At 34.7% G+C, this 12,126-nt stretch overlaps 1 protein-coding gene across 1 annotated transcript; it reads right to left on the reverse strand.

Annotated features, from left to right (window-relative positions):
* Positions 1–4,179: 4,179 nt before the first annotated feature.
* On the reverse strand, positions 4,180–8,050 carry LOC120092769 (Aldolase superfamily protein). The gene is made up of 13 exons (XM_039050964.2): positions 7,790–8,050; positions 7,567–7,681; positions 7,386–7,464; positions 7,190–7,265; positions 6,988–7,071; positions 6,797–6,901; positions 6,325–6,405; positions 6,160–6,224; positions 5,512–5,581; positions 5,310–5,387; positions 4,896–4,993; positions 4,656–4,791; positions 4,180–4,428 (listed from the first exon to the last, which is right to left on the reverse strand). The coding sequence occupies exons 1-13, from the start codon at positions 7,871–7,873 to the stop codon at positions 4,282–4,284; spliced, it is 1,218 nt and encodes a 405-aa protein (XP_038906892.1). The 5' UTR covers positions 7,874–8,050; the 3' UTR covers positions 4,180–4,281.
* Between the last annotated feature and the right edge of the window lie 4,076 nt (positions 8,051–12,126).

Genomic DNA, 12,126 nt, shown 5'->3' on the forward strand with positions numbered 1-12,126 from the left:
GATTAAAACAATCAAGACGGATGTGGTACAATTTTCTGAATGGATATTTATTGAAAGAAGGAAATCAAAATAATCCAATATGTCGGTATGTCTTTATAAAGAAATCACAATCAGAATTTGCTATTATAACGACATATGTTGATGACTTTAATACAACTGGAACTCTTGAAGAGCTTTTAAAGGTAATAGAATATCTTAAGAAAGAATTTGAGATGAAGGACATCAGAAAAACAAAATTTTTCCTTCGTTTGCAAATTGAGCATTTAGCAGATGAAATATTTATTCATCAATCAACTTATACGGGAAAATTTTTGAAAAGATTTTATATGGACAAAGCACATCCATTAAATATTCCAATGGAAATCTGTTAATTGGATATAAAGAAAGATATATTTCGACCTTGAGAAGATAATGAAGAACTTCTTGGTCCTGAAGTATTATATCTTAGTGCAATTGGTGCACTTATGTATCTTGCTAATAATACATGACCAGATATTGTATTTTCAGTAAATTTATTAGCAATATATAGTTCTTTTCCTACAAAAAGACATTGAAACGAAATTAAATATATACTCCATTATCTTCGAGAAACAATCGATATGAGTTTGTTTTATTCAAATAAATCAAATTTTGATCTAGTTGGTTATGTAAAGTATGGATACTTATCTGATCCATACAAAGCTAGATCTCAAACAGGTTATCTATTCACATGTGAAGGAACTGCTATATCATGACGATCGATGAAATAGATCATAACAGTCACTTCCACAAATCATACTGAAATTCTTGCAATTCATGAGGATAGTTGAGAATGTGTATGGCTAAGATCAATGACTCAGCACATTCGTGAAACATGTGGCTTGTCTTCTAATAAACACTCCAAAAAATATTATACGAAGACAACACAACTTGCATAGTGTTTGGTGCATAGTATTTATCTTATCTTTTATCATACAACGCATAGATGCATATAATACCAGTTGGTATGTATATGTCATAAACTTGTTGCATGTGAAGTGTTATGTGAAATTTTATGCTCATGCAATGCGATGCTACTACTGATTATGCGAGGTTTATTAAGATTAGGTAGTATGCCCTGCTGTGTCACAAGTTTCCTTACGATGAAACCAAGTATAATTTCATCGCAAGTTTCTCGGTGTGATCCGAGGTCGAACACAGGAAAAATACGGTACCGGTTAATGCGATAATTTCATGGTGTTATGCGACCGATTTTTCAATACTTTGATAAAGATATTGTACAAAAGTAATTACATAAAATAAAAGGAAAGTAAATGCGATAAAAATGCTGGAAACCTAAACTAGATGTACATGATACAGGTTCTATGTACAAGATGCTAAGAGTAGGGCTAACTGTGAAGGCTGTGCAAGGACATTGGATTGCGTCGGCAAGTCTTGTGGTGAGAAAAGAAAAAGAAAGATAAGTATATAAATCAATGCAAGTTCTTAATGAAAGTAAAGATACAAATATTGTTCCGTTATTCTCATGGCATACACCTTTCAGCGATCAGCCGCGTCTCCCGTATGTCTACGTAGAAACTAAAGTCTAACGTAATGAACGCAAGGTTGCATCCATGTCTGGAAGTACTACTTGCTTTAGTTAACGCATTCTCTTGACCTTCTCTCGATAGATCATAATGACATCTTCACTTCTGCTTTCATAGGTGAAGATACCGTCCAGCATGCTTTAGCTAAACTTATTACATAACGTTAATTTACATAAAGTTCTTAGACATTTATAGTACTTATCAAAGGATTAAGAAAACATAGTGCAGAAAGTGAATAATGGGTGAACGATGAAAGACAGAGTATGAATAATGAATATGATCAAAACAACTAATATTTCTATTAAATATTTGATACATGATGAATGAACAGAAACATGAAAGAAACATGAAATACGCAGAAAAGGATAGAATAGAGACAATCAGGCGCCAATGTCTTGGTCACCGATCGGTGGAGATCTGCTTGCTGGTTGTGGTTGGGATGATGCTAGGGAGAGTTTCCCTCTCAGGCTGGCTCCTCCGGTAGCAGGGTCCTTGAACAGAGCTTCGCTCGGGGATGTTAACAAGATGGATATGAGATTACACCTTTCGGCCTTATCTCTTCTTCTTCCCGCATCTTACTTTGTAGCACTCAGCTAAGCCCTCTTCTCTTTTTTATCTTGCAGCACTTCGCCCAGTATCAAATAGCATAATTCTTCATTGAATCCCCTGGGTATTTATAGGCAAAATTACTTTGACTCCGGCCAAGTGGTCCCCACTTTTTGTTATAGAAATTCTGAAGATGGAGGGATTTTATTCCTTCTGTTATACAATCAGACCGTCAATTTTGCACAACCGTTCGTTGTACACGTGTCTTGATCTCCCACTCTTGCGTTGCTCATTTGCATGACTCGATCATAGGTTCGTATGCGGTGTTTGTTTTTATTATCACATGTGGTTGTCATGTAGATCAGGATCTACTATCGAATTGCGTCGTTTCTTCAATGATAATCTGTGCGATGACGTTCGATGGGCACAATAGTGATAGAGATGCATGGATGAAGTTCTCACGAGCCTTGGGCGCAAGTGGTGGCTTTGGTCTTCCTGCAAAAAAGAGTAAATTTTCGCCGTATTCTCCATCGTTTGGCGTTAGTGGATTTTAGTGCAAGCATTTGAAATTATTATCAAACTAAGTTAATTTTCATACAATTAGCGCATAATTCCTCATTTTTTGCCACAATATCTAGATAAGATGGCATAAATAACTTGTATTTCTACAAGTTATCACATAGCCCAAATCAAAAGAAGATATATTAAAGAAGATAGAACAAAGTATATTTCACCGAAACTTTTCTACACTCATGATCATGAAGAAAATGACATCACTGTACAACAAATTTGTTTGAATGATAACCTGACAGACTTATTTACAAAAGCATTACCAACCGTAACTTTTGAAAAATTGGTGCACAACATTGGAATGCGGCGACTCAGAGATCTTAAGTGATGTTTTCATGAGGGAGAGTAAATATATTGTATTATTTTAGGAGTAAATATGATGTGAAATATGTACTCTTTTTCTTCACTAGGGTTTTTTCCTATTGGGTCTTTCCTAGTAAGATTTTAACGAGACATATTATATATATATGAGCATCTAAAGGGGAGTATTATGAATATTATAATAACAAATAGATGTCCATTGTTTAGTGTCCCAAAAGCCATATGTCACCCTCTATATTGTTCATGTGCCTTGTAGTCATTCATCTTTGGTGTCTATGTAAATCATTGTAATCATTCATGCTTGGTGTCCATGTAATCCACATCCTACTTGCCACTTTGCCTATAAATAGTGGCATTTAGTGGATCTTAAAATCACACACCCATTGGTAAGAAATTCACTTCAAATTCCACTAAATTTTCTATTATCCAATTTTTTAATTTTAATTATTTTATGATTTTAGTTTTTTATATTTTATGTTATATTATATTTATTTATTATTATTATATTGTATCTTCTCCATATCCATATTCCAGTTGTGCTCCTCAATTTCACACCAAAAAAGAAAATATCCACTGTTCATTTGCAAAAGATCTTATGTTATAAATATTAAAATCATTTTTTAATTAAAAAGTATATTTCATGATTTTTTTTTTCTTGTTCAAACATGTGCAATTCAGCAAACTTGAAAAATGCAACCAAATGAGGTAGAACTTGGAGAAATATTAATACAACATGAGGTCTATATTCAAACGCCTATAAATAAATTTTGAATTTTATAAGTGAGTATTGATATTTACTGTAACTAAGTTTAAAATTTTTAGATCCCATTTGGTAACCATTTCATTTTTTGTTTTTGTTTTTTTGAAAATTAGACCTATTTCCTCCTTATTTTTTACAATGATTTGCATGTTTAAGTATGATAGTTGAATTCTTAATCAAATTCTAAAAACAAAAATAAGTTTTTAAAAGTTTTTTTTTAGTTTTCAAAATTTGACTTGATTTTAATCCTTTCTAAAAAGGAAGAAATTTAAAGGTGAAAGTAGTGTTTACAACTTAATTTTCAAAAACAAAAACAAAAAACTAAATGGTTACCAAACGATTTTTCAAAAACAAAAATAATGGATGATTAAAGAAACACATCTGATTCTCTATCAGTAAGTGGGAGCAGAAAAGGAGTTGCAGAACATAATTTATTAGAGGATTCATACATAAACCTTTTGTTCACCGGCTCTTATTCACGAAAACAACATTCTCCAAATATCAAAGCCCAAGCGCGCTTCATACATTTGGGGGTGGCCAAATCTTCCCAAAAAGTTCCTCAACTCGCTGTGTTTGCTCAGCATAACCTTCCAATCCATTAGCAAGCAGCTGCAAAGCTGCAGGCCCCATTCCCGATGCAAGGCTTAATTGGTCCCATTTTTTTACCTGAACACATTTTTTTTCCAATTACTCCCATTTGATGAATATAGTAAGAGTGTGCAAACATGAAAATTAGCTACTGATACCTTCACACAAACACTCTTCTACCTCTTCCATAGGATATGACACTTCTCGACACAAGTAACTCAAGTTGAATAAGGCAATTTCTTGACATTCATATTATAAAAGACTAATGTGCGAGTATAATAGAAGTTCAAGGAAAGAAAACGGACCTCATCTTCACTGAAAATGTAATTAGCTGCGGACTGTGGAGAGAGTTTCCTAATAAAAGAGTATTTATCATCCGGATTGGTAACTGATTCTTTGAGGGACTGCAATACCTTCAATGGAGCAATGATGTAATCGACGCTGAAGGAAGAAGAAAATGGTGATGTTAGCAGAAAATGTATTTGGAGAAGTATGATGATTTCAGGAAATTTTCGGTCGAAGATAGATGAGATCATATGATTTACCCCAGAAGACTGAACAAATCTTGCTTATTCCTAACAGCTGCTGCCATCAACTTTGATTTGTATCCATATTTGTGTATGTAGTTGTAAGCCTTAGTCACCTACAATAATGGAAGTACCATTATATTAGTATTCTTTGTAAAGTTGTGTTCGATTCCTTGACACAGCAAAACATGTTGAATAGATTTGAGATATCTCAAGATAGCTTTGGGATAGAAAACTCCAATTACCACCTTAATGTCACAAAACCATGACCTTAATGTCAAAAAACAATGATAAATGGAATTGTAGATATTTTGTGCTCAACAATTTATCTGCTTGACATTCTAGAATGATGTGACGCTTGGGGTTAGAGAAAATAATTGGACAAAATGGACATTATTTTTCAACTGACATCGTTATCCAAAATCAACTAACCAAAGCCAGCCCAGGATCCTCTCCTCTTTTAAGAGCAGCTTCTATTTCAGGGTCACCCGAGTGATTGCGAGCCCAATCCTGAAACATAGTCATGAGTATCAGCAAGGTCAAAGAAAATGTTTTGTTTTTAAGTAACATCATGCAATCAACAAGATAAAACTAAATGCTTCAGATTAGTATTAGAAAGAGGTAAGAAACTTACACGTAGACGACCAACAAAAATCTGAATAACAGAGGCACCAGCTTGAGCTGCAGCTGCTGCTTGGGCAAAGCTATACAAACATGGAGAGACCGTCAATAAAATATGAGGGTTAAAAAGGGAATACAGTAAGAAAATTGTTCGACATCTGTGTTTTTTTTCAGGTGTGATAGGCACTGGCAAGCCGATGGCTGATGCAATAGACCAAAATATTCTAACTGAATTCATATGCTAAAAATCTTCTTGTTTTTCTTTCATCTAATTATATTGCAAAACATTGGTGTGCCTAAAAGGTCTCTGAGATTAAAAAATGTCTAATAAATCTCTAAACTAACAATTTTGTATCTAATAGACCCTTGACATATTCAAAATTTTTAAAAAGTTAAATGATATATTAAATAGAAAATTGAATTGTATGTGTAATAGGACCCTAAATTTCCAATTTAGTGTCTGGTAGTTCCATGAATTTTAAGAAGTCAAACAGGTCAATGACCTATTAATGCAAAATTAAAATTTCAATGACCTCTTGGACACAAAATGAAAGTTTAAGAACCTGTTGGACACTTTTTGCAGTTCAGAGACGGATCAAACTTGTAATTTAACCTATTTTCAAAGCACAAAATATGTTCTTAAGCAAGGAGATTAGCATACCTGTATACAAAAGTTAAATGTGTTTGTATTCCCTCAGATTCCAACAATCTTGAGGCCTCAATTCCCTATAACATCGTAATTTTTGTTTTGCAGATCAGTAACTTGGCATCAACAGATTTTCACAATCAACAATACAGACTGTTTTGCCCATAATTCGGAATTCACCTGCCATGTTGATGGAATTTTGAACAGCAATCGCTCAGGAGGAACATTGATTTCATTGTACAATTTCAACAGGTCATGCACCTTTGATCCACAAACAAAAGAACTATAAGATTTCTAGGCACACAAGTCAAACATCCAACATCTGCATATGATCTACACATCCATGTAGACTAGGCACACATGCATACCATTCGTGATAAATGGGTATGATCATGCAACATGCATTCTGAAGAATTGAAGAATGTCTAGTTAGAATGGTAAAATCAATATCAAATTATTTAGAATATCCAAAAGGAAATCTTTACAGAAACAGAACAAATATAAAAGATTGATAAAACTAGAGGTCTCCCCACATGAAAAAAGAAATAGTTCCAAAAGATCACACGAACTGGAACTAGGAAAATAAGGCCAGAACTAACATGATTAAAGTTATCGAATGGTTTATAAGGATGAGACTTAAAGAAGGCTGAACCTTTCTGATAATCCCATGTGTGTCATATGCAACACGTGCATCCACTTCAGTTGAAACACGTCCAGGAACTAGTTTTGCCAAATCGCCACCAACATTTACTAGAGCCTGCAAATCGAGACCCAACTTACCATTTTATTGATCTCAAAATAGTAAATGTTTTCCAACAAGTAAGGTAAAAGGAAACAAGCAACCTTGTTAAAAATGCAGGAATATTTCAATTCGGCATTCTCTATCCCAAAACATTCAGAATCAGCCAATGCCATATCAACCGCATTCTGTAGAATGTCAGAAAATTTGAATTTGAATTGCAACACCACACAAAAGATAGACAAGCTTTCCTTTTCATTTTGTAACTATTATCTAAGACAAAGAAAAAGAATGGTGAATGCCTACTCTAAATATGGTATCAGGAAGGCCACATATGCCTAGAAGGAGAGAAGAGCTGACGGTAGCAGCAGTAGGAGGAAACCTGCAGTTCCAAATAGAAATATAATCTAACTACTCCAACCAAGCAACACAAAATCAAAGAAAATTGAAAAATTCGTGAGCCATACAACTAGATTAAGATTGATTAAGAACAAGATTATACCTCTCGAAATCGTCAAAAACGACGGTGTCAGGAACGATCTGACTGAAGCTAGAAACAGCGTCTAACTCAGATGTCAAACCTGAAAACAAGACAATGGGGGGGAAGGTAACATAAAAACAAAGCGTTGTTGAAGTCGTCAAAATGAGAAGAAAAAGGGGGGTAAAGCTAGAGAGAACCGAACCAGTGTCGAGGGAAGAGGAGAAGCCGGAGGAAGCAGAAATTAAGGGAAGAGATCTACGAGAATGGGAAATTAGAATGGAGGGTGTGAATAATCCAGGTGAGAACCCCAATTTTTTCTGAGGAGGAAAGATTTGAAGCATTGAATCAGAGTCCCCAACATAATCATGAAGACTGTAAATGCTAAAAGGAAGGATAAGAGAAAGTGAGAAGAGAAGAGGGAATACCTGTCCCTGAAGAAAGGAAGAAGACGACGGCGACGGCGGAATGGTTGCAGATGCAGACGGCGGAGATTGCAAAGAGAGTGACATTTTGGATTTGCGACTCAGTGAGTGAAAAACCGTTAATTGAATTGAGATGAAAGAGCAGTGCACTACTAATATAGTAATATTATCTCTATCTTCACAACACTAAAACTAAAAGAACTGCCGACTTTGTTCCTTGTTCTTACGAGTTGCCAAAAAAAAAACATTATTTTTTCTCTCATTAATGTTAAGATAAAAGAGTTTCTTAAATAGAAAAAATATCCAATTATAAATGAGGAAAGAATAAAATAATTACAAATGAGAAAAGAATAAAATATAGCAAATATAAAACAATAAGTACAATATAAAATTTCACAATAAAGGAAATAATCAACACTCCCCCTCAAGCTGATTTGAAGATATCATTCATAGCTAGTTTGTCAATCAACTTGTTAAATTACCACTTTGGAAGGCCTTTGGTTAACACATTTGCAATTTGCTCTGCTGTCAGGAGAAAGGGAGGGCATATTATTCCTACATCAATCTTTTCCTTTATGAAGTGTTTACCAACTTCTATATGTTTGGTTCTATCATGAAGGACTGGATTGTGGACAATGAAAATTGTTGACTTTTTATCACAATAGATGCGTATGGTATTATCTGAGAGAAATTCAATTCTTCCAATAGTCTTCTTATCCATAGCTCTCACAAATACCGTGGGCTAACGCCCTAAATTCTGCTTCAGCACTACTTCTTGCAACCACATTTTGTTTTTTACTTCGCCAAGTAACCAAATTTCCTCCAACAAAAGAGCAATACCCCGAAGTAGATCTTCTATCAGTCGTGCTTCCTGCCCAATCAGCATTGGTGTAAACCTCAATATTTAGGTGGTCATGCTTTGTGAATAATATACCATTTCTTGGAGTACCTTTCAAGTATCTCAAAATTCTATAAACTGCTTCAAGTGAACTGATCCGGGAGCATGCATGAACTAACTTACTACACTAACTGCGAAAGAAATGTCAGGACATGTGTGAGAGGTATATGAGTCTCCCTACAAGCCTCTGGTACTTTTCCTTTTCTTTTACTTCTTTTTCAGTTGCAGAAACCAATTTTAAATTTTGTTCAATGGGAGTTTCTGCTATCTTGCAACCAAGTAAACCTATTTCATTTAGTAGGTCAAGATATACTTCCTTTAGTTGACAAGAATGCCCTTTTTAGATCTGGCAAACTCCATTCCTAGGAAATACTTTAAGGTTCCCAGGTCCTTGATTTGAAAATCATTAGCAAGGTTTTTCTTCAAGATATTCAGTCATGTCTCATCATTACCTGTAAGAATGATATCATCAACATACACTATCAAAACGATCAACTTACAACTTCCAGTATGTTTATAGAACATAGTATGATTAGTTTGACTTTGACCGAATCCATAGCTTGTGACTGCCTTTCCAAACCGTTCAAACCATGCTCTAGGAGATTGTTTAAGCCCATATAATGATTTCTTTAACTTGCACACTTTGTTAATCCCGAGATCCACCTCAAAATCAGGTGGCAAGTCCATAAAAAACCTTTTCTTCAAGATTCCCATTGAGAAAGGCATTCTTCACATCAAGTTGATAAAGAGGTCAATCAAAATTAACTGCCACAGACAACAAGATTCTAATAGAATTAATTTTAGCTACTGGAGCAAATGTTTCTTGATAATCAATACCATAGGTCTGAGTGAATCCCTTGGCAACCAATCTGGTCTTGTACCTTTCAATACTACCATCAGCTTTACATTTTACAGTGAACACCCATTTGTATCCCACCGCCTTCTTATCTTTTGTTAGTTCAACTATGTCTCGTGTGCAATTTTGTTTCAGTGCATTGAACTCTTCCATCACTGCTAATTTCCAATTCAAATATTCCTGTATATTTCTTGGAACAAATAGGTTGGTTATTTTGGATGTGAAGACTTTTGACAGTCGGACAATCTATGATGAGAAAGATAGTTTTCAATGGGATATTTGGTGCATTTATGAGTACCTTTCCTATGGGCAATTGGAATATCAAGATCAGAGACATCAAGTAAAGGATTAGAAGAAGATGAAGAACTAGGAGAAATAGAGGTAGAGTGTCTAATACCTGGATCTTTAGGATCATTCATCGGAGTATTTGATTGGTCCTGTGATAAGTCAATTGTTTGATCTTGGACCCTTTAAGTCAAGTTTCTTCTAATATAAACCTGAAGTTCAGGATTTCGACTTTGTAGAGTCATTTTGTAGTATTTCTCCCCCTGAAGAAGAATTCTTCATACTTGGTATCGAAGGACTAGAGCTCATAATTGTAGGACCACTGATGTTTGGGAGAGATAAAGTATCCCAAAAATTATCTTCAATGTTAGATATCTCACCTTGAAGAAAATTTGGACAAAAAAAGAGGTTGATTTTCCAAAAAAGACACATCCATACTCTCAAAATACTTGTGGGTCAAAGGATCAAAACATTTGTAAGCTTTCTTATGAGAAACATAGTCTACAAAAATGCATTTAGTGGCTCAAGGATTAAGCTTAGTTTGAGAAAGAGGAGAAGTATGGACATAAGCAGTACACCTAAATAATTTAATTGGTAAATTAGAATACAGCCGATTATTAGGAAAAAACTCATTGAAGTGATTAAGAGGATTTTTAAAATTCAAAACCTTAGACGACATTCGATTGATCAGATATGCAGCTGTAAGAACGACATCACCCAACAAATATTTTGGAACATTCATAGAGAACATAAGGGCACGAGCAACTTCAAGTAAGTGTCTATTCTTTCGCTCAGCAATGCCATTCAGCTGAAGCGTGCCACGACACGTAACTTGATGGAAAATGCCTTTTTCTTGCAAAAAAAAAAAAAATGGTTAATTGTTCATTGAAATATTTAGTGCCGTTATCAGAGTGAAGAATTTGAATTTTAGTTTGAAATTGAGTCTCTATCATATTGTAAAATCGAACAAAAACCTCTTTTACCTCTAACTTTTTTGTTAACAAATAAAGCCAAGCTAAACGAGTGTGGTCATCTATAAAGGTAACAAACCAACGCTTACCACAATGAGTTAAGACTTTAGACGGATCCCAAACATCAGTATGAATTAAGGAAAAAGGTGATGAAGCCTTATACGGTTTAGGAAAATAGGTGGATCGATGATGTTTGGCAAAAATGCAAGCTTCACATTGAAAAACTGAACAATCAAATCCTTTAAATAAATCGGGAAATAGATACTTTAAATAAAAGAAATTTGGATGTCCTAATCTACGATGCCAAAGCATGATAGTTTCTTTAACAGAAGGAGAACAAACACTACTCAAGCCCTGAACTTTTTTATGACTAGCAAAAACTTCATCAAAGTAATAGGGACTCAATCATCCTAGCACGTCCAATCATCCCATCCCCCCCACCCCCAATTTCTGATCCTGAAAGATACAATAAGTTTCACAAAAGATAACACGATAGTTAGCATCATTAGAGAGTTTACCAACAGACAACAAGTTACAAGCTAATTTTGGAACATGAAGCATAGAATGTAATATAAGTTTTGTAGTCAAAGGAATAGTTCCTTTTCCTGCAATAGAGGTGAAGCTGCTATCGACAATGCGAATTTTTTCATTGCAATACACAGGAGAATATGATTTAAATAAACAAGAGGAACTGATCATATGATCAGCAGCTCCAGTGTCTATAATCCATGGAGATGAATTAAGGCAAGAGAGAACTTGAGGAAAAGTACCTGATTATGCCACGGAAACACTAGGATTACCAAATGATGAATTGGTCTGTAGCAGCTTAAGAATTTGATCAATTTGCTCTTTATTAAGCAGGCTGGAGTCAACAACATTAGCATTAGAGGCATGTTGCTTAGAACTTTTCCAATTTGCAGGTTTTCCATGAAGTTTCCAACAAGTTTCACGTGTATGTCGAGGTTTATTGCAATGGTTGCACTAAACACAAGGATTTTCATGTGGTGGATTAATTAGAAGCCTTCATTGCAGTATTTTCAGTCACCAACTCAGAGCATTCAACTGAGTCAATAGGTTTTTTGCAAATCATAACATTCATGCGGCTTTCTTCCTTGCGAACTTTAGAAAAAACATCATTAATAGTTGGAAGAGTAGTTTTTCCAAGTATTCTACATCTAACTTCATCAAACTCAACATTAGGAATTTGTAAATACAACCATCTTCATCAATTTTCCTATAGTGCTTTTGGTCCTCTGTAGACTTCCACTCATACGTATCAAAGAGGTCAAGGTCTTGTCAAATCCTTTTTAATGAGTGAAAGTATTGTGTA

The sequence above is a fragment of the Benincasa hispida genome, chromosome 12 (genome assembly GCF_027475165.1).
Source record: "Benincasa hispida cultivar pf3 chromosome 12, pf3_genome.v1.1, whole genome shotgun sequence".
NCBI lineage: Eukaryota > Viridiplantae > Streptophyta > Magnoliopsida > Cucurbitales > Cucurbitaceae > Benincasa > Benincasa hispida.